Source organism: Cydia amplana, chromosome 5, assembly GCF_948474715.1.
Source record: "Cydia amplana chromosome 5, ilCydAmpl1.1, whole genome shotgun sequence".
NCBI classification, from domain to species: domain Eukaryota; kingdom Metazoa; phylum Arthropoda; class Insecta; order Lepidoptera; family Tortricidae; genus Cydia; species Cydia amplana.
Genome location: NC_086073.1, coordinates 5,646,077 through 5,670,543, shown reverse-complemented (window position 1 = coordinate 5,670,543; position 24,467 = coordinate 5,646,077). Strand labels below are relative to the sequence as shown.

The 24,467-nt window shown below is 36.1% G+C and overlaps 1 protein-coding gene and 1 non-coding gene across 2 annotated transcripts; both read right to left on the bottom strand.

Annotated features, from left to right (window-relative positions):
• Positions 1 to 374: 374 nt before the first annotated feature.
• On the bottom strand, positions 375 to 21,680 carry LOC134647849 (clavesin-1). The gene is made up of 6 exons (XM_063502181.1): positions 21,554 to 21,680; positions 18,443 to 18,680; positions 10,322 to 10,478; positions 9,011 to 9,153; positions 2,444 to 2,605; positions 375 to 634 (listed from the first exon to the last, which is right to left on the bottom strand). The coding sequence occupies exons 2-6, from the start codon at positions 18,668 to 18,670 to the stop codon at positions 449 to 451; spliced, it is 876 nt and encodes a 291-aa protein (XP_063358251.1). The 5' UTR covers positions 18,671 to 18,680; positions 21,554 to 21,680; the 3' UTR covers positions 375 to 448.
• On the bottom strand, positions 8,547 to 8,619 carry Trnaa-agc (transfer RNA alanine (anticodon AGC)). Its single transcript has one exon. It is a non-coding gene; the product is annotated as a tRNA-Ala (tRNA).
• Positions 21,681 to 24,467: the final 2,787 nt, after the last annotated feature.

The window sequence follows — 24,467 nt, the reverse complement described above, 5'->3', positions numbered from 1 at the left end:
TTGTCATACAAAGGGTATTTGTGGCTTATCCACATTCTTAAAACATTAGCGAAGAGCATTTGTTAAAGGTGTGAAAGGGGCATTTGTGTTAACGCATATTAAACTTGCTTATAGCCATCTAATAAAGACCTATGGAAATTCTTGATACCTATTTGAAACCTTGAGGACCTAGATCTTGAATGTCTATATGGTGTTGATTATTCTTTGCATAGTCTTTTGGGTGGCTGAATTGACCTGCCGGGCTAGCACATGATTGGCGCGACAGTATCTCGCGGCGAGATAGACTACCTGTCCCTCTTTTATTAACATAGTTAGAAAAAGACGGATATATTCGCGAGATACTGTCGCGCCAATCATGTGCTAGGGGTGCTGATCAATTTTAATATAAGTCAACACACGAAACCAGACAAATACGCTTCACCAAGGAATAAAAAACCATTAAATGCATTTACGAGGTGTTGGCGAACCCGAAGGAGTTCCACTTCTCGATGTGCGGCATGATCTCGTTGATGACGGGGTACCACTCGGCGCCGCGGTAGTCGATGGCGGGCAGCTCGCCGCCGTAGTCGGACGGCAGGTGCGACGGCGCCAGGTGCTTGTGCAGAGACGGCATCTTTGACCCGTGGAAGAAGATCTGAGAATTAATGATGATTAGGTTAAACATAGGTATAACATCTGTGTTATACCTATCCTGTGGTAAAACCTGTCCGCCCTTGGAATACCCAACTGGCGCGAAGTGGCACAGAATAGGGTAGAGTGGCGCTCTCTTGTGTCAGAGGCCAAGATCCTCTTTGGGTCTCTGAGCCAGTGATGTATGTATGTATGTATGTATGTATGTATAACATCTGTGTTAAAACTAAGGGAGGGGAACGTAATGATAAAAGGAGGGAGACATATTCTGCCCGCAGATGTTATGCCACTTGCTCGTATGCCTATACTGACGCATAACACATTTCGCGCATTAAATTCCAAATTCAATAGTAGATTGCTAATCAAGTGACGAAAGGGCCAGTTTCTAGCGAGATAATATTTAGTTCGAGTCCGCATTGGGAGCTTTCACCCATGTTAAAAACTCTACTATACTACTATAATTCATACTATACTACTATAATTCATACTATAACCTACTTATATTCATTTCGAATACGAAGAAAGTAAAATACATGCGTATTTTATAAAACATGAATTGAGACAAAATTATCGTTATTTATGCAATCGGGAGTTAAATATACAAATATCTTTATTCAGTAATAAAGGACATATTTTAGCTCACATTTTAGTTCACAACTAATAAACATAAACTAAGAAAATAATGACGTAGTTACAGCACAGTTCAGTGACCAACCCCAATCCCTAAGTCTTTAGAATAAGGTCTACAATTGGTCAGTTAACTGCACTATTATTAAAGATTACAATAAAATAATATACAACATTTTATGATTTTTATGAATAAAGTAAGCTACATCTGTTCCCCGTACTAGTATTAAACTGTATCACGGTGGAAACAGGATTCGCCATCCTCTGTTTTCAATATTTTAACAATCAATAATCAGTATCATTTATTTTTATCAGTCGAGTTAAATAAATGTTACCCGTGCACGTGGGTCGCTTGACAAAAAACCGCAGATATCAGAATGGAAATGATAAGATAAATTCCCTTTGATCCGAATTTTCATTGCTTAAATTAATAGGTACTTAGTAAAAAAAATGTACTTGGAAAGTAAAACGCCCTAGGGTCGAAACGTACCAATTTGAACCCACTTCATAGATAAAGAATGAGCCACTTTCAGAGCATGAGAAATGAAAATTGGTTTTCCAAGGCATGTAGAGGCCGAATATATTGCTAATGCTAAAACAGTAGGGCTTCTGTCTGCATATGCGTTGAGAGATTTAAACGGTTTCTTTTGGTGCGTTTTTGCGGGTTTCAGAGAGCAATTCTTGTGAATACTATTTCGATTTTTTCGCAAAGTCTAAGCATAGGTAATTGTGTAAACATTCAAATACCTAGTTACATTTGTTAGCAGATATCGATATAGGCATAGAGAAATATAGGTGATGTATCGATTTGTTGATGCAATGCATTTTTAATCGTGCTCGTTACTGAATGTTTCTGATAAATTCTACTTTTAAATTCAAAATAATTAATAAATTATAAATTGTACTTTCTTATTCGGAGCAAAGGAATTTTGTAATAACTATAAGTGAAAACTGTTTTGGGTTATGTTCTAAATATATATCTTTTACCTTATTGTGTAATTATGTGCTGTATGTTACCCAAATAAAAAAATTAAATAAAAATAAACAATAATATCTCGCAAAAAAATGACATAAATAACAATAAAATTATAAACTTTTACTTCTCGTAGTCTTATGCTTGCTATTCCAACTCGAGCTATTTCTGGCTTGCCAAGAAAAAATATGAATGGTAGGCACGTATACTCACTCTGGTCTTGAGCTTCTCCCTAACGAAGGGCTTGAACATGTTCCAGACGACATTGAAGACCATGGGCTGCTTGACGAAGTGCACCTCCTTCAGCCGCAGCGGCATGGCGTCCTGGATGAACGTCAGCAGCCGCTTCGAGAACGACGGCGTCAGACCCATTGTCTGCAAACAAAATCGAACAACTACACTTCATTGTTTATAAAAAACTAATAAATATGTATAAGTTTTTTTTTCCTAGTTGCGACTGTCGCGCATTTGTTGCACATAACGCAATTTGACACCGATGTACTGGCCAACTTCATTTCGCCCATAGGGCACGTCTTTAGTGTCTTTACGGGAGTAATATAGGCAAGTTAATTGTCGACGTATTTGGTGCATCAAAATTAAGGAGGGTTAAAGCACAAATACATGATTATTTGCAGTATTTGCACCCACTTTCTCAGCTGATAAAATAATAAGTATTGTTTTAATTTCAGATATTCCAGTATCGGTTGCTACCTACGAATGTTATAAGACTTATAAGTACCTACTTATTGTATGATATAATCAGTTACATTAATTATGATACTTAATAGGCACTTACTAGTGATAAATGGTAGTGTTCAAAGTTATCTACATGTACTTCAAGTGCAAACGGACGTACCTACCTAGGTATACTTAAACAATGTTAATAGGTAGTTATGTTGCCGAAACAGATTTTTACGGATATACAGTGTATGTACCTATTAACTCTGTTACAATAACGTTTATTTAGCTAAATAAGATTGCATCTAACCCAAATCTTTGAAAATTGCTACCAACAGAAATGATTTTTTAGGCACAATTTGCAGCTACCTACTTAGCGATAAATAGGCTATATTAAACACTGCATAGATCAGGGCCGTCTTGCGGCTGACCGCAGGTGTCACCCTCAACATCGGACACCAGCGCGCCGCCGAGATAGGAAAAACGTGCCCACACCTACTGGTATTTACCCGTCAAACGTTTATGTCCTTTAACCATTTGGAGAGGAAAACACACTTCCTCCATCGCCCTGCGACTTGGAACGGATGTTTAACTAAAATATTGACCTATCTGAGAGCCCTACTTGGCAAAAATTAGCACTGCAGATAACTTGAACAAACTGAGCAAGATCGAGAGGTGTTTTCAAATAAGTCTACACAATTGGAGATGTGCCTGGACACCCTTGTTCTCATTGCATCTAGGTCGATCTTCGACGCGTGATGCATCTCAAAATTCCTAACATGTAACACTATAACCGGAATAAACGTTGTTTTATGTAGGTACTAGCCTCGGACGTGACGTCCCTTGAGTCTAAACCCTGAGTCGAGTAACATTTTCCTCGGAGATCGATTCGTTGACCGTCCGATCATGTCAGCTCCGTGAAAATTGATCCATGACACCTTCGTAAAATCAGAAGGTTATTTGAGAATCTTTTGACTGTTTACAAATCTTATTGCAAGCATAACGATCGATAATTGGTAATTAAGTGTAGGAACTCGATCATAACAACTTGGAAGGTTGATTATAACAATTATGTGTTTGGAACAATGGTGACAGACACGTGGTATGAAAATTAAGTTTGACAATCCATTACCTACGCACAACAATTGATATGTGTACTAAAATAAAGTAATAAAATCTATTAATAGATACCATATAGCTTACATTGATGTAATAGATGGAAATTTGGTTGATAATATGATAATGATATATGACGTTTTAATCTATGGGATTAATATACTAACGTGAATTGTGTGTTAATAATTCATCATAAGTAGTTCATATAAATGTGTCGTGAAGGTTTTTCTAGATAATGAAGATCCGGTATCCGTTTTAAAATCTTGTCCGTAAGTATAGGTATACTTTGGTAAAGAGTTACCTAAGCTTTACTTGGATATATCAATTGGCATTCAATAAGAATTGTATTTGTATTGGTTATTGGTATAACGAAGCTCTAAGCCTCCGGGAGTAAAAGGGGCAATCATATAATTATGACATAACAAACAATTTTTATTAAATTTAGGACCAAAATTATGTACTTAATACTTACAAAATAACTATATTATATTACTTATATCGTGGAGCACTGAATTAATAAAAGGTTATAATAAAGGTTACCTTTGTTGCTCTCATTTTGTAACAGTCCCATAAATACCAAGTTTTATACGTTTAACAATAAATAAAGAGACAATAGAAAGGACGATATCAAATATCCTTTGTTTGGAGTAATTGCATTCACTAAATACTTACTTCAATTTTAAACAAATACATTGTTTTAAGCGGTGTGTGAATCACGCGATGAACAGTGCAAGTACCTCCAGCGTGCGAAGACGTGAGTTTCATGCAAAATCGTCCAGGGGCCGATTTTTGAATTTCGTTCGCTCGATTTCGTCACTTGAAAATCGGTGGAAAACGGAGAATTGCTGATTTTTCAAATACGAGCGATAGAAATTGGGAATCTAGTGGTATTGACCACTTGTTTTCTATTCTATTAGTAGTGGAGATATTACTGAACGAAATACACGAAATCGAGCGGTCGAATTTCAAAAATCGGCCCCCAGATGTAGTAGTTTGGTACTGCCCCTACTCGAGAATAAGGTATATGCTCGACTTGGCGGGGGCACTGCCGTGCCCCCAGATAAGTAAGTATAAACATAATAAAGTTTGAATTATTTTTTGGGTGTTGAAACTGGGTTATTGCACTAATAATATATACCACTCGGTGTCATAACATAATATTACCTTATCTAATATACCTACCTAACTACAGAAACGTGTAAACTAGGTAAGTATACAGTTAGTAAAAATATATATGCTCTACTAACCTTTAAAATAGTTAGCAATCTTGAGACGACTCTACACCTAAGCCTGTGTTTTTTTATTGATATTTGATCTAAGAGTGACAAGCCGTAATTGTTTTCTTTATTTTTTAAACACGACCTGAACACGAATGAACTTTGGTTAAAAGCGGCAATTTCACCAGCGAATTTGCATTTGAGCACGAAAAACGGATATATGGATATTTCTGTAATAGGTACCTAATTACCTATGGTATAGGTATTTATGGTCATGCCGCATTTGTCATAAGTCAGAGTGTACGTCAGGTAATGTCACGAGTTGCCCGTTGAACTGCACCCCAGTCCCTTTGTTGTGGTTGCGCGCGTCTTTTGTCATTCGGCATGCGCGTGCGATGGCGAGTGAAAGTGATTCGATAGCAGCTGTTACTGCCACCCAGTACGGAGCGTTCACCTCACCGATACCAGTACTGAGTGTGATCTCTGGTTGCGCATTGTTGTTTTAATTCTAGAGGTCAAGTTATACTAGACATTGGCTCAAAGGCTTGCGGATTATTTGAGATTTTGATGGATGTTATCATTATTATTCGTTGCAAAAATGCTACAAGGTTATATGTATACTTCCTACTATACATTTTTAAACTGATAGGTGCTGCATTAATACCTAGATTTGTTTACCAAGATTTGCTTTATCGGACAATACTCACTCACGAGTATGTAAGCGATAAGCGTAGGTATATTAACAACAATATATAAACAAAGTATATCGCTTTGTACACGCGTATTATCGTTATTTTATTATTTCAGTTTTAGTTATTTATTCAATAATCAGTAAAATCAGTTCTTCGATCATGTATATTCTACAATACGGCACATTTCTTGATTTTGAATAACCTCATTAAGAATAAAGGTTTTTGTAATTTGTTGTACGGCTTCCCTAATGAGTTCAGGGAGTGGGCTAGCGTGCCAAACACCTGAACAAGCCACGATGAACCCTAACACAATAGGTGCAGTGCAGAGGCCAATGACGCGTCTTTGTTGCAAAGCCGTGTGCGTCTCAATCTAGGTTCATTCAAGACGTGTATTCATGAATTGGGTAGACTGCATATACGTTTACTGCGTTTCTTATAATAATTGCAGATGTCACATTATAAGTAGTTATAGTATACCTACTATATTAAAATTGTTTTTTTAACTTTCTAACTACAAGTGTTTTGATTAAAAAATTAAATAATTAATATTACTGTGCAATAGGTTGCGGCTTGATGAAACCATGGACTGGTTCAAAAATAAATACATAACCATGAGTCTTAGTGTATGTTAGCATCAGGTACGAGAAGCATATCAACTTCTACTAGGAATGGTGTAGGTACATAAAGCGAAAACGAGTATCACGATTTTGTAAAGAGATTAAAAGTTTATATTATTCACATGTCTGTAGATTCATAAAACACGAATACAATGTGTAATCACGCGCTTCGTAACAATAACACAGATGCTATGTTTGTACAACGTTAATCTATCGTTAACAAGTGAGTGCTCGATTTCTTAACCTAATTGACTTGAAAGTTAAATAAAATAAATAAATATTATAGGACATTATTACACAAATTAACTAAGCCAAGATAAGCTCAATAAGGCTAATTATATTGTGGATACTTAGATAGTGAAAATTATATTCTATGATCATTGAATTTGATCATATCATGCAATGTAATTTTAGAATTGATCACTTCATGATATGGTTAGGTTAGGTTTGACTTTTTCAGGATAAGGCCAACCGATCATTTCAAGAAATGATTGCCACATAATGAAATGATCAATTATAATGAAATTTGGAGAGGTTTTGGCCCTGGGCCACCGGCTTCAGCTTCAGTACCGACTAGGGCAGACAAGTCGTCAAAACAAATCATATAAAATTGCACTCATATACAGCTTTTTGGCTAGGCGACTTGGTATACGTTCTCGTTTAAATACTCAGATGTACCAATTAAATATGGGCTAATTGGTGGTACATATATTGTATGTAACTAACTGACTGTAGATTGAGACTTGAAACTTGATGTTTGTATTTAATAATTTTATTTGACAATTTAGTATTTTCCTTTGACATGCATGAACTATGTCAATACAAATAATTTTCACATGCCATAAGGCCGAACACATCATGGGTCAATATGTACACTTAATAACATCTACTGTACCATATGTTCTCGTGAATAAACTTTCATTTCATTTCATTTTAACGTCAAATTACATAAAATGTAAGTAAACCATGAGATGTATTTAAAAGATTACAAGTTATTTTAAATGTGGTGAAGACATAGGTACGAGTAGATGGCGAAACTAGAAACTCAACAATGAAGCGCAATGGCTGTTATGATCTAAGATAAATGTAAGGATTACCAACTAAAACAGTATCGTTGTGCATGCTATGTTGTAATTAATGAATGTAGAATTAGTGCAAGGTTAGTGTAAATGCCTAGTAAAAAGAACGTAGATGTACAATTTGAGGTAACACGCGGTAATCATTTGAAGTATAAGCTAAAACTGACGTTACAAGTCCCCTATCCTAGCCACGTGGTCAAACTCTGGCTACCTCCCAAAAAGACGGACGGAAAGAATTGCTTCTGCGGTCCAGTCTCCGAACTTCATGTAACTTAAGAACGATATTATTTCCTACTAAGGAATTATAATAATAACTAGGCAGGATATAATTTCTCTACAAAAGCATGGGTATTTTGGCGAAAGTTATATTTATGCACACGTCAATCTGTACCGATGCTTAAGAACATCTCGCTAATATATGTACAATTGTACATGTATGTCTGCATAACTAGCATAAGAAACATCTCCAGTGTTCAAGCCGTGTTTTAAAACAATTCATCGTCAGTTTTACACGTGCTTGGCTGGCTGTTTTGAAAACTAAGTGTCAACAGAGGAAAGTGAGTGTTGTCGAAGTAAGGTAACCGATATATCAAAACCAAAAGCCGTACTACGCTAATTGATTATAATTATTTACACTAAAAGATGTTAAAAGCACCAATTAACTCCTTCTTGGCACTTGGTAATCAAGAGTCAGAAAAGTCGTAGGTTCAAACCCTCAAACGTATGTTTTCCAAACATACCTAAGTATTATAGTAGTATAAACAAATTAGTGAAATTAGTACCTGTATGTGAATACTTGTTACATGTACATCACCAGACCCTTGATGCCTATTAAACCGTCCTAAAGGAACCTCATATGTTCGTTTACAAAACATTGTCTACTAAGCTTGAATCGAACTAAAATTGGAAAAATTCTCTGTCTTGGGTGGGACTTGAACCAACGACCACTGGATCGCTAGCCCAGTGCTCTGCCAGCTGAGCTACCAACACCTTACCCAATACAGCGAATATTTCCACATATTTGAGCCTTAGGGAGGCACTATAAAATAAAATATTCGCTACTTGATAAACGGGACTATTTTTATTTGCTTATAGGTAGGTGTCTCGACTGCTAGGCAGGTCGTAAGAACTGATCCCGCAAATCAGTAACAATAACTGTCCAGGCGGCCTAGCCAAGGTGACAATCGCTATCGCTTCGCCATCAAATCGCTTTGTCTCTCTCTCTTCCATATTAGTATGACAGTAACAGGCGGCCGGCTTTGTGTCTCTCTATCACTTCCATATTAGTGCGACAGTGACAGTTGCGTTTCGATCGCTACGGAGCGGAGCGATTGGCACGTTGGCTACGCGCCCTGGCTCATCAGAGATTATGAGTACTAACCTGCGACCAGCCCATGTTGTTGAAGTCCATGATGACGACGGTGCCGCGAACTTGGGACTCCGGTTCAAGCATGGCGGCCTCGTGGATCAGGTAGAAAAGCCGGAACAGTTGGTCCGCGTTCACCTTCTTCGGGTCCCAGGATCCTGATCAGACACCAGCGTTCAATACGATGTTACTTTCTACAGTTTGTTTTGTTTTGAGAAAGATAAACGTGATAATAACTTGTTTGTAACGTAAAGGCAGCTTGTTTAATCTCTTAATCTAATACCTTTAAACTACGGAATGCAAATCGGTTATTTTCGGTTATTTTTTGTATGGAAGTAATCGGTTATTAACCGAAACCGCGGTTATTTCCATACAAAAATAACCGATATATATACATATATATATATATATATATATTTCGGGGATCTCGGAAACGGCTCTAACGACTTCGATGAAATTTGCTATATGGGGGTTTTTGGGGGCGAAAAATCGATCTAGCTAGGTCTTATCTCTGGGAAAACGCGCATTTTCGAGTTTTTTTATGTTTTCCGGTCACCCAGATATTAATATATAAACCAAGCATTACACATAAATCTAGATAAAGCAAGTTAACCCTAGTTTCAAGATTGAAAGGATAAGAATTGAGATAAGATACCGATATAATATTAAGTAGGCCTGCTTAATTAATTCTTGGCATCATATTATTTATACTTTGTATTCACTATATGCAAATAATACCTAAACTTGAAGGAAAATAGATGCAATGTATTTTGTAATTGTATTAAAACAATTGTTCATTTACAATCAAACATGCCTACATCGTTCAATTATCTAGTAATCGGCTTAGCTCCTGTTTTTATGAATAAAAGTAGGATTTCAGAGGCTTACAGTACTTTCTTGTATTTTTTTAATACATAATCCTACTTTTCCAATCATTGATTATGTATGTATATCTATTTACTGTACACGAAACATAAAAGATTCTAATCCTGGTCGATTTTTACCGTACGTGATACTGTAATAGGTAGGTACCTAGTACCTACTACGTAACGTTCGTACCTAATAACTATACATTGGGGTTTTAGGTGCTGTAGAAAGAAACATAAACTAACACATTTCGAAGCACATTATTTTTGAGCTTACTACCTATTTCTCTAATTCATCGTTTGGTTATTTTACAGTGAACAAAGTTATAAAGACACGAAATGATTCCCGCACCCAAAACCCCGATGTATGTTAATAACAAGATTCCCTCTGTCACGGGACAAGAGTTTTGTGCCAAGAAGTAGGACGTGCCTAGACCGGTGAATTTTATAAGGTATTTACCTCCAGCGTTGACGATCAGCACCCGCCGACCCTTGTGGTCTCGGCCCTTCATGACGTTCACCACGTTGTGGTTGAGGAAGGCATCCTTCTCGTGGTCGGGCATCAAGCCGTCTAGCAACGACGCATTGTCGCGCTTGAACTCTGCTATTCTTCGCATCTGTGAAAAACATGCATTTTTAGTAAATTATAACCGTGTTTAGTTCGGAACAAGAAATACATATAACCTTTCCCTATAATGGTTAACATATTGATTGAGTTTTTTTTTTTCGATTATAATGAAATGATATTTTCTTCGGGCATATATAGGTCGGTTTTGTACGAAGATTTTTTCTCGCAGAGCGCTGGTTTTTATCTGGTCTTTATGGTGGATTCATCTCAGTTATAGGTAAACGAAGAACAAGTAGTCTGAATTTATACAACACACTTATTGAAGGAAATGTAGCTAACCTACATATGTTTATTACATTCGTTAGCTATATAGCATTAACCGCGATCGAAATTAAAACAAATTTGTTACAGCATTTCACCGCTGCGTAATAAATTCCGCCTTTCGCAAACAAAAATATTATCCATTTGTACAGTTGGTGACATTGTACCTACTTGTCATCATAATAATCAAGTCGTTTACGATACCTGGGGACACAATGAACCTCATTTCCTCATATGATTTGGATAATTTGAGTACTTTAACTACTAACTACACAACAAGCAAACTACCGGGAAATGATTTGTTGAAGAAACTATGTATCTACTTTAAGTGGGTAAATTGTATAGCAAATCAGCCATGACTTAAGAGTCGAAGGGAAGTCTAGTCGACTGTCTCTTGTCTGGCCGTTTTAGTGACCATTACGTACATGAAAATTACAACACGGGTTAAAGTTTAATGCACCTAAATTTATTATGCTATTAAAAATCACACTGTAAAATCCTAACGTATCATTGTAAGCAACATGTATTCAATAATATCTATTAAGTTATGGATTAGATGCATCTTAATGGCTCAGTTTGTTATTGTTTTACATACAATACATTGCGCGTCAAATAATATTTAAAGATTTGAAATGAAGATTGAAACGTGTAGGTACCTACCTATAAATAATTAGGATAACACCAAATAAGCCATTCCTATAGTTTCCCCTTAGCAGTCACTTTCGGAATAATTTGTACCATCAGGATAGCTTATGCATATTGCGATGCGATGCGTTAAGATGAGGAGGAGGTATCGTTATCTTTCAGATGTAGGTAATATGATTGATTGAAAGAAGATGCTTGAGATTCTAAAATGGCCGCCGGTTTAGTCAACATTGAGACATACGTAAGTAAAAAAAGCCTCTCGTCATTCAAGCACTTCATGTTTGCTTATTACAAATAATAATGTGTTTATCTAAAATTTTGGGCAATCCATCTTCTGGATAATTTAAATTGCGAGCAGACCTCAGCTGCATACAAAAGACCGCGGGTTGCCCAACCACGTGCGAGCGGCGGGTTAACGACTGATTGCAATAACGCGGCAACCCATGCCTTCAGAGCAACCATGTGGTTGCCTAATCATTATTCCGTTATTAAATGTAATGGACCTGCCAATCGGTGCCGTTGCATCGACATAGATTGCAATCGACACCATCAAAATGATATATATCACTATGAAAAATGAATGCACTTAAGACTTTCTAGTTATGAAACTTTGTACAAGCGCCTTATGCTGGCATGTATCGACAGAAAGAAATATCGATAGATATATCGATAGAAAGGTTGTGTAGATGTGTGAACAATAAAGACATTCACCATTTTTTACTTCAACAGCATTCGCGTTGTATAATAGTGTTCGCTACTTTTTAACACCAATGGATAAAATTAATGACATACATATGTCATTATTATGTCATTTAATATGCCGCGCAGGAAGGTATATCATATTCATTTTAGTTACTTAAAACTGTCTTATAATAACACACTTACAATATGGTACGATACAACTTTTTTGAGAAATTGAGAAAACCACAAGGAGGCAAATTTTTGTAGTACGATTTTTCTTTGCACAAGAATTTCTATGTACAGTCAGCATCAGTTAAACATAAATCATATCACGGACCTAACAAGGACATGTTTAATACATTTGGCAACTTTCGCTGATATCCAAAAACAATTATATAGAGGCTAACTTTGCTGTACCTCTGTACCTACCCAAAAGAACCCTGACAGATATAGATATTGAAGATGAAAGGGCAATAAACTTGAAAACCGTAAATAGAAAACAAAGGAGCAAACACTAGTATCAGCAAAAGTAATTGGTGTTCAACTTGCTTATCAGTACCTAGTGCCCGGCGAGCGGTTGAGGCGGTTATCATCCTGCACGATATCGTGTTATTCGTTCGTCACATCGTCCACGAATACAGAATTACATGGTCTATTCATTGGCCTGTGTCAACGAGTGAATAATTCAGTAAAGCCGCTTTCAAAAGAAAACGCAACGTGATTGAAACACTTTAGAGCTAGAATCAAAACGTACCTAATCGTAAAAAGGCACTTCACAAACAGATTTAGATACGCATAAATGACGCAACTGGGTAAAATAAAAACTCTCGGCAAGGCTTAGGTAGGTACCCCTTTGACGTTGCAAGAGTACAAAGTTTACAAACAGTGTCTGCATACCATGGTACCGATGGAAGAAAATTGCTCATTTAATCTATATCTATATCATTTAAGCAATAAGGTGAAAGACAACGATATGTTTACTTTTTCATCTTTTATAAGCCAATGCAATAAGGCAAAATAATTAGTACCATATCAATGTTATCAAGTGTTAAGTGTAGTGCCTACTGGTGCGGCTGCAGGCGAGGTGCCTGCGCATCCGGCTCATATCGCGCAAACGCGGGACGTGTCACCGCCGCGCCGCCGCCGCCCCGGCGCCGCCGCCCTTTGGACCATCGTAATCTAACACAAACACTACACTATAACCGCTTCATTGCTTATTGATACTAATCATTTATTCATTATTTCATGTATGAGTTAATGATAAAATAAATAAATATTATTGGTGTCAGTACAACGATCCTATATTAAGCAGGGCTTGTAGGTACTAAATACGTGCGTAATTTAATTGCGTATGCGTATATAGAAAAATAAATACTTGGGCGGAATGAAAACATCCGAAACCTAATGCGTTACCTACTCACATTTTGTTAAAACCTGGTTTAGACCCGGCGTGCATTATTAAAAGATTATTGTATGATGAATAAGTAATTACTAGGTACAGGTACATCCATAAATAAAAAAATAAAAAATATAGTTTTAATTAAAACATAAGAGTAGGCAAAGCAAATTAACTTACGAGTTTGATACGCTTATAATTTTGCAGTTGTGCGCATTACACATACTTACTCATACATATATCATTCAAATAATTTACCTATCATTATCTAATTCTAGCTATATGCTAACTCTACTAACACACCAAATTATTGATTCAATAAGTAAAAGTCGCTTTGAGTAACATAACATAAGCCTTAAGAGTCAGGAGTATTAGGAAATAAAGCTAATTATATTAATTATATAACTCCCATCAATGTTTTTAATAACATCGATTAGTTATTAAATACAAGAATGAATCACGAGCTTCTATGTAAGTACATGTAGGTAATATCATTGTTTACTTTATTCACATGTATATTTAATGTGCAGAGCTTAATTAAAAGTTACCTACGAAGAGTAAGTAGGTACATGTTGGCATTGGCACATATACTTAAGGTGCAGTAGGCTCAGAGAACGAAATTTTATGAAAAGTCGTAGCGCTTTTCTAGAACACAATACGGTTGCCAAAAATGTAATTAGCAATCTTTAATAAAAAGAGAAGTTTATTTGAAAAAAAAAACTCATTAATGGCTCAACCATCATGCTGAAAATAATTTTCATGGAAACTACTTGCTATATTATCTTTAGTTTTTCAAATTTTTTTGTACGGCTAATTCTAAAGTTAGAGGGGGGGTTATTTTTTTTTACTTTCAAAGCGAGTAAGTACCTAATTTCAAAAATATTTAGGTATTTTAAAATTATTTAAAATATACATTCACTTTTAGTTTTTTTAAAAAGACGACCTATCAAATGACGGTACGTTTTTACTTTTAGTTACATGTATAAAGTACTATGAAGTGCCTTTTTCAAATTTTAACTTCTATACTAAGTACCGTACCGGCTCACAATTTACACCTACGTTCCAAATTTCACCAAAATAAAGCTTTACTTTCCAGTTAAAATGGCTGTGACATACGGACAGACAGACAGACATGACGAAACTATAGGGGTTGCGATTTTGCCATCGTTTGCCGCCTAATACTTAACTAATTATAAAATGTAACATTTTTTATTGTTTATAAACCTTGGCTCATACTAACATTAGGAACCTTGGCACACTGTTTTCCCCAATATCGTAGAACGGTGAACTATTGCATTCTTCCGTATGATTCAATCATCGAGTTCATAAATACAATTGTGCACGTTGCACCAGAGGCAGCGTGATTAATTCATAAGATAAACAACCTGTGATATCGGTCCTAAGATGGATCAAAAAATCACTTAAGTAGGTACATATAGATGGTCAAACCAATTTGTCAGTAAATAGGAACAAAAAAAACTATACCTATTCGTCCTTTTCTTTTGGGTGCTCTTACTAGTGTAAGACAAAGATAGTATGACTCTCTCCATCAAGTTTGAAATAAAACAGTCCTTTGACACACTATAGATAATAATTCCGATTTATTTCAAGATTACATACGAAATTGAAATTTTCATTCTTTTACTTTGATGGAATTAGTCTGGTATACTTACGATGTATATTGTTTCGGCGAAAAGCTGTTCTAAGAATCTAAGTACAAATACGATTCAAAGTTACAATGGTTTTACTAGGTATTTATTTTTATCATTTTAACTAACAATATTTATTTGTTAAACAATAACTTATTGTTTAATTTGTCAGTTGAATTAAAGTACCAATAGAAACATATGTAGGCTATAAAGTCGTAATAAAGTGCAACAATGTCGGTGCCCTCCCGGAACGTGAACTGTGACTTACATGTGTATTATAATGTATTGTACCCGAGTAATAGAAGTAGTTGACATTGGGCGCTGCTGACAATATTTATTCTGCCGGTCCTTGCCGCGGCGATGTTTAGCGCCAGTAAATAAACTAAGGATAAACCAATTAACAACATGTCTCCTGGACGAGAGTTTACTGTCGGTGAGAGTAAATCTTGGCAGAGGGTAGCGTAAACGTTTCAGTATTTGTAACAAATATTACGATATGCCATCATTTCACTTTAACCCTATATAAGGCATAAGCGTGTCAGGAATTATGCAGAATTGAACCCTATTACTTTGAAATAAAGTTGAAAATCAGGTAGAAAATATATTCCTTCTGCCTTAAAAAGGCTTAAAGTAATAGGGTCAATAACTGCAATTATATCCTCATCTGATCATATCACGGACAAACAAACTAGAACCCTATAGCCTAGCCACTTACATGTCCCGAAGATGTAAATTGGTATAATACTGTACCTGATATTACAGAAACAACCCTGACGCGAAAATTATACTATATCCTCAAAGACATTTAATTTACCATGTCTGCCATAAAAATGATTCGCATCAAAACCTAACAATTTTCTCCGACGTACGTAGATATTAGACAACATTTCCCTGCCAGCAATTTGTTCGTTGAAAGCGTTCTAATTACAGGGGTTAAGCGAGTCTCGTGGAGGCATATCACTCGTCTATCCAGTTTATAACTAAGTAGTTTCCACAACGTTGCTAGGCGGGGATAACGTTGTTATTGAAACGCTGCTGTTAGTTTATATGGAGCAAGCATATATCGATAAGCGATGCACTTTGACATCGGCTATCGTATATGCTCTTCCGGATGTCGTCATGTAAAAATCTAGGTATCTCCATATGTAAATGTATGTGGGACAAACAGAGGTTACACTGTTTACATTACAACATTTACTGATAATGCCTTTAACTGTTAAGTAATCTGTGACAGATATTGGGCCGGTTGCAACAACCCCAATTAGCGGACCGATCAACGTCACTCAGCTTTGAACTATGAAACTTCTCATACAATAACTAACTATGATTTTATGCAACACGTCTGTCCTTTTTCATCCACATATATTTACGCTCGTGAAAGGCGACGACAATCGATCGTTGTTATGTCTACTCACTAGATAGTATATGGATATTATATAAGTACTTTTAAACAATTACTGCCAAAGAATAAAGATGTTACGACAAAGCCCATAACAGATTAATTTTACTTCTGGTGTTGTAAAAACGAAATGTAATATCTTATGTAAATATACAAATGGTAATTAATCATCACTTATGCAGAAATAGTTGTACCTATACCTAAATGTTTTCTAAATAAATGTATTTTTGCTGTTATTCGTAGTTTTCAGCATTCAATAGGAGCACACGTATTACGTACATTACATACCTGCCACCGTAGGGCACGGACAATGTACCTAGCCGTACGGAATCAAGACTGGCGTAGAAGGAATTTAATCAATATTCATACCTACTTAGACATTGTACAGATTAAACATGTGTTGTACTGCCATCGATCTGTAGTTAAAAAATAAGAATAAGAAATGATATAGTTATTTTTGGCCGAGCAAACGCGAAATGCGAGAGATATATTTTCTTTTCAACTTGGGCAAAAATGCGTTCGTACATTTGACGGCTTTATTCTATGCATTGCTCATTCTTGTGAAATTTTATGAGGTGATAATTTTATATTAATAATATTCAGGTTTTGGAAATGTTTTACAATTGCGGATCTATGGGGTCTCACGAGGTCTACAACTCACAGCACAAATAATTTCAAAAATATTTAAACGTAATTAAAGAGATAAGAAAGACATAACAAAGATTACGCAGATATTAAACGGCGAGGTCTAGGCCAGTCCCACGAAGTCGACCGTTAACATCTAGCACTAAAACATTACTCAACAGTACGTCATTACGATGGGTAAAGTTACGCAAATTTGGTACGCTGCTGGCAGCTCGTATGGCATTCGTAAAATTTGTCGGTCAATGAGCACTTATTGTATAAATAATCAATACGATTCATGCCTACTATTGTTTTTTGGGTCGCATGAAACTGCATAGGTATTTCTATATTTATACCTAATGTTTATCTAGTTTTCTATTTTATCTAGATACACCTTGACAGGACCAATAATGTTATCGAGTATTTTTGCAATAAGTTAAAACAAGTTGCAAGCAGCTATTAAAACTTTTAAAAATTATGTCATTTATATCTGAACTTAATGTTGTCCACGGAAGCTCCAAACTTTGAGATATTAGTGACGGTATATATTAGTCTAATCTAGTATGTAGCTTAATTTAAAACACGCACGCACGCCCATTAGCGTTTTTATACGAGTCCATGTCACTGTAGGTTAAAGTAAATTACCTACATTCCACAGACAAACGAAAATATACAGCTCATTTTGATATTAAACTATCTACTTAACTATTATTATCCATCGTGGCAAATATCGAAATGATGAATTATGGTGCCCCAAGGATTCTGCGGCGCGGCGCCCAGTTTCACAAACAACTGGTCACTTCGATATGCGATTCACGTGGCTCATACAGATGCAGTGACAAACGTGGTTAAACAATGAATTATATAACCTGCATTGAGTAGAACTTCTGGCGAAATATCATACACAACGGCTCAGCTGAGGTCAATTTAGTTTTCAAAATAATGATGCTGGTTTTTGTAATAACTATCATTTTAAGAATAACGACAGCTTTCGCAAGTTTTATTAGCGTACTGAAACCACTTATGTAAAAACTTACCTATTGCAATTTCAAATAAAATGGGCCAGGCCAAGATAAAAGTAAGGGAAGTCGACGAGAATAGAGAGCACTTCTTGTAAGAACCGAATACCGATAGCTTATCAAATAAAAGTTTCTGAGAAAAACACATTTAACTGATTTGCAAGACCGATGTGATCCCATAAGTGTACCGCGAACAAAGTTTGTGCGGTACACTAAAAATTGTTATATTTCAAGACTTATTTGGTAAATACATAATAATTAATAATACTAGGTACTCACAAGTGCGAGAGCGCTTTCCGGGTACCACTTGCAGGGACGTAGAAAGATTGTAAGCGTTTCATCATCATCCGCAAAGTTCAGGTCCTTGTTCTCTTTGAGCAGTTCGCGCAGGCGTTCCAGCGCCTCGCGCACGCGCTCGGGGGTCTCGCGCAGCTCCTGCTCGGCCAGCGCGCGCGTCTCCGCCGACAGCTCCTGGCTGCGCTCCAGGCGGAAGTCCGTGGAACTCATGGCGATTTTACTGTTGAGGAAAATTCATCAGTATTCATGCTGCATATATGGCAGGCGAGTCAAATTTCATGGTAGAATGGCACTATATGTGTGTTGCTCATCATTGATATAGGCTTGAGTTGAAATGCTGAAGTTTATTTTATTTTCTCAACTAGGTATGAAATTATTGTAAAAGTAAAATCTCTTGTGTTACCAAGTTACCAGATAGAGTAAAGAAAAGTTAGCCGAATACAACGCGAACTAAGCTGCGGACGTAAAGTTAATAGGAGGTGTAAGTATAATATTCCCATTTGTCCCCGCCGGATGGTCAATATGGATCAATTATCTTTTTCCAGACAGAAAGAGCTATGAACAATGCACAAACTAAGCTTACTGCAACCCAGCTAAAATTCAAGATACCTAACTACCTTCAACTAATTGCGACTACAGCCAGCGTCAGTAAAACGCACCCAAAATATTACCAAGCCAAGTTATTTCAAACTCCTCTCTCTCGCTCCAATCTATTGTGGCCTTGACAAAAATGAGTATGAGTATTGAATGTTTCGTCAATGGTTAGTTTGGGTTAGTCTCAAAACTTAGCATTTTAATTACCGTTACTTTCAATTACCTACACAACTTATATTTTTTAAGTAAAGCAAAGTTTAATCGTAACCGTTTATCTAACGTATAAATCGTATAATATGTATAGTTAATAACGATTATCCATAGGAATATCACGGATAATCTACAAGACTTCCTAGGGATGTCGGCCGTCGGGTCCGACTTGACACTTGAGCTAGGCCCGAGGTGAGTGCTGAGGACTCATTTAGGATGCCCAAGCACGCCCGCACGTGGCCGCGCCGTTTTAGATCGCTTAGTATTCACCTGTCTTCGGAGATTAACCGATTTGATTTATCACTAGCGCGGATTGTTCGTAAGATTAATGCGATGACGCTGTGTTGTAAATCGATATAAATTGGCTAGGTATTAGCTAATTAAAGACTGCTAATCAACCACAATGTTGTTACAATCGATTTCCAAAAAAGTTACGGTTCACTTCACAATCGCTTGTAAGTAGGCATTATACAATACAATACAAATCCTCTTTATTGCACAACCTCAAAATAAATGTACATGGAAACACAAATAATACATGAAGACAGAGGTAAACAACAGGTGGTCTTATCGCTAAAGAGCGATCTCTTCCATACAACCTTTAGGTAGTGGAGAAATGAAAAATGATATAATTAGGAGGTGCAAGAAAACTAAATTTAAACTAGAAAGAATACCTTTAAATTTTAATTCTACAACAATAATACAATACATAAACATACATACTACTAAAATTATTTATACCTACACAACACAACACATATACATATATTATAATACATATATACAATACTATAATTATAATAAATATTATTATTATTAATAATGCAAAAATCATTCCGAGATCTAACTAGTCCGACCTTAGGTTTGGGTTTTATTAGTTCGGTCAAGTAATAAGCATGTGAAGTAAGTAATTTTGACAACAAATTATTTTGTTTGTTGACGCTGCCAATCTGCTTCTTGTGCTTCATAATCTGAAGATTAGATTATTAGATGTATTAATTTCTACTTTAAGTAATGTTGATCCCATATTAGTAATATTCATATTACTTAAAGTAGAAAATACCTTTTTAATACATTAATATTATTAGGCTGATTTAGAATTTAAGAAGCATTTGTAAAAAATAATAACTTACGTACCTACGCGACTTTTCCAGATTTAGGTTGTTTTTATGCAGATACATTGATAAGATTCTGTTTATCAAAGAACTTGATTAGAACATATGTCGAAGAAAAATCTTCGAACAAAGGATAGGTACCTACTCAAATATTTTAAGTCAAAGTGTACAGTGCAGACTGCAGACTAAATTAAGAGAAAGGCCACATTTTACGCAGCGTAATCAATTAATTATTTAAGTCACTTAAGTTGGTCAGTAGTAACACGCAATTTGAACACATGTGTACTGTACTCGTTTTCACAAATAAAATTACCTATTGCCAATAATGCACTGTAGATAAGTCGCACTATCATGATTTGTGTGCATGGTTATATAGACAATGTAAGTACCTATAGATATACATATTTGTTATGTAGTATTTTGCTACATGTTTTTCTATGATCTTCGGTTCAGTCAACTCTGCACGCGCTTAAGTTATTACACTTGTTCCCGATTATTTTGCACAATTGCATGTTGTTTTGCACCGATAGCTTTTCTCTCGCAATAACAAAGTCAGTTACTAGACAATGTCGGTTATGTAGGTATAGTGTATACCTAAACGTATTCCTTACGCAAGCAACTTTGATATATTTTGTCTATTGATGACTAAGAAACCTTTCTCTTAATGTTACATTTCTCTCAATCGCACTGATCACACTAGGTAAGTACTTGATTAATTTTTTCGGAATGTTATTCATCTGTTTGTTACATATTTATGGTTTAAGAATGTATTTATTCATGACAATAAATATAAATAAGTAAAAATATTTGGGGGCAAGCTTACACCGATTGATTACCTATTTATACCATAGTTCGCGGCAATGTGTGCAAAGCCAAAAAAAGGAAACAGTGATTACTTAAATTAATAGGTAAGTAGATACCTTTACTTATCTAAACGTTAGAGGTGTTACAAAATTTTAATTATTTACTAAAATTTTATTTTACCTCTTTCGAGCAAGTAAAAATCACTACGAAAAACACAATAATCCAATTGCAATTTCGAAAACAAAACAACGGAACCTAATTACACAACAAGCAAAAACAAACGAGCACGACACTGAAAGATGCGAACTGGTGCAGTCGCGCTCCAATTTGTTCACACAAACGAATAAACTTGTGAAAATCGTACACTAACCTCGCTTGGATCGCGTAGAGGAACTCGCGCGCCGGTGGAAATGGCAAAGGGCGGGAAATCGATCGTGCGGCGCGAGAGACGTGCAAGCGAGTGTGCGCGCGCGCGCCTTCACGCCCCTTATATACGAGCGATAAGGCGCTCTTTGTGATCGCATAAACACAGGGTGGCTAACAATAAACATATTAACTACCAAATTTAAACCGCTAATGATTATGAGGGTCATAAACAAAGGGATGAGACGGCATTGTTATGTCATCTTTCTTGTGGTTTCATGAGAGTCTTTGTTGTTTTGTACTAATGCAGAAGGAACCTTCGTCCTTGGTGTCGTTGGACTTTGCTTTAATGGATCAGTCACCGCAAGTCGGTGCACCCCGGTCGCATCCAACGACCGCTTGATAAATAGTAATATGTATTTAAGTAAGTAGTAGGTAAAACATACTTATAGTAAGCAGTGGCGGATTTCCCATAAGGCACAGTATTAGGCACGTGGGTACCCCCGCTCAAGGGCTACGGCCAGGGACTTTTGATATTTTCACCTCCTAACGAATCCAAACAAAGTTACTAAGTTAAAAATGTGTCCCAAGCATTGCCTCTATACTTTTTCTTTGCCTGACCTAAATGTAGTCAATATGATGGGTGCTGATGCTGAAGGCGCTGCTACAGGGTCTGGGCCTAGGGCGGCAAAGACTGCAAATCCGCCACTGATAGTAAGTAAAAGTAAAAAGAATTTAAGGGTTCCGTAGTTATTATACAGAAGAACGGGTCTTCTGTATCAGTAGAAATAGAAATAGAAATAGAAATATCGTTTATTTGCCTGAAATGTGGTACATAAATTAGGTGGTAACATTCATCTTGAATAAATCGAACGTCACATCTCGCCGAGAGTGTAGGCATGCAAATTTTACTTACAGTCTAGCATTTTAAGATTACCTAAAAAAAGAAAAAAAAAAAAAGAGCCAAAAAAGTATCCTACCTATATATAACAACATCAAGCAAAAGGTAGTAAGTACCTTTGCACAAACTCAAAAACGGATTTACCGATCGCTTTCGCTATAAGTAGTTTTCCTTGAAAGCCTTCACTAAGCTCTATACTTTCACGATTTTTTTTTTTCATATTTTTGGACCCCAGGTCCGAAATTAGAGGGGAAGGGTAATTTGTTTTTTTTTTCTCTCGGAGCGGTTATTTCCGAAAATATTATGTTTATCTAAAAATGGTTCGTGAAGACCCCTAGGTATTTGTTTTGAAAGATCTATCCAACGACACCCCACACTACAGGGTTGAAACAAAAAAAAACATCCTCACCTTTCGTGCAGGGTAGAAAAAAAACTAGTTTTTATTGTACGACTTAGTCGGCGAGTCGGCGTAACTGATTTATACGATATCCATGCCAAATTTCAGCTTTCTAGCACTAACAATCAAGGAGCAAAGCCTCGGACAGACGGACAGACAAAAAGACGTATGGCGAAACTACAAGAGTTCCTATCCTAGTTCTACGGAACCCTAAAAAATACAATAGGTAATTATGAAAATAAGTAAAATAACTACTTATTTGCAAATCTGGTATCTAAATATATTTATCTAAATATACATAAATTTTATTTTATTATTCCGTAGACTAAAATGACATTTCATAGTATGAACATCATGTGTCATTTCATACTAAGTATGAAATGTCGTTTTAGTCTACCGAATAAAAAAATACACTTTAGTCCACTTAAAATAAAGTGAGTCGGGCCTCGTTAAACCCTAAATGTATCTGTAGGATTCAGCCATATTTAATATAGGTATGTTATACAAAACTACACCAAAATAAATAGTGCTTGGAAGTTATTTCGCCAGGAAAACTAATCGAACTTCTTAATTTATGTTCAAATATAGGTACTTAATTATTCTCTTCACCATCGCTTCCCGACCGATTTATTATTAAAAATAGGTACCCAAAATCCTGTAGGTGTGCCTATAATAGGAGCTCATCAGTAGGCCCAGACACGATCTTTTATAATAAATAAAATATCCAAATCGGTTCAGCCGTCTTCTAGAAATGAGAAACCTACATAGGTAAAAATAGACATATAGATCCCGACGAATGGAACCTAGATACGGCGAAATCCTTCACGAAAATGTTGTTCCCTTCCTTCCAACGATTTCCTACACGGGTATCCAATTCAATTTTTATCTCTAAAACGAGAAAAATGAATTGGGGCTTCAATTACTCGAAAAGATAAACGTATTGTTTTGTCGACTCTATATTTAGCTACTCGTATTTGAATAGGTCACTAATCACTTCTAGTTGGAACTAAACCTCAAATGAATTCCATTATTTCCATTTGAATTACTCTGTCCACATATATTTAAAAATGCATAATTACTTACCTATTGCTAAATAAAATGTGCGAAGTTACAATGGACATTTACCTAAGAAACATTAGAATATTTTCACCTCTATGTTTACCTAAATAGGTACCATAATTATTTTATGTAAACCCATTTTACACTCAATTAAAGACAAGTCATTTTATCGTTAAAAACAATCGGTGTCACACACTGCTCAGGTACAGTTGCTTCATACGCAGAGTCAAGTGAAGAAACACTGAAATGGGAGGCTCTTGATGGTTGCATCTTTGCTAACCGTGTAGTAATGTTGCGACCGGAACATCTTAACAACATACGTGCCATCATGCTTTAAACAAAAGCTCATCGTTACATAAGAATTACGGTTCGAAATCGAATGGCTAGAAAGCAACGTCAAATAGTTTAAGTTAAGGGTTAATGGATAATGCAGGCTTAGGTAACTTCCTTTTGAACAAAAATAAGCAGTAAGTATGATGAGTTACTTAATAATCCAGTGTCCTGAATCCTGGTATTGACAACATCAATAGAGAGTATAGAGACTGCATGCTGCATTGTAGCTAA

What these genes read in the sequence shown, in the direction of transcription:
- LOC134647849 (XM_063502181.1), bottom strand. Translation starts at nt 18,670, where the DNA reads ATGAGTTCCACGGACTTCCGCCTGGAGCGCAGCCAGGAGCTGTCGGCG. An exon ending in CGGAAAGCGCTCTCGCACTT is followed by an intron (nt 10,479 to 18,442) that starts GTGAGTACCTAG and finishes TGTTTTTCACAG; the next exon opens with ATGCGAAGAATAGCAGAGTT. An exon ending in GCTGATCGTCAACGCTGGAG is followed by an intron (nt 9,154 to 10,321) that starts GTAAATACCTTA and finishes GTGTCTGATCAG; the next exon opens with GATCCTGGGACCCGAAGAAG.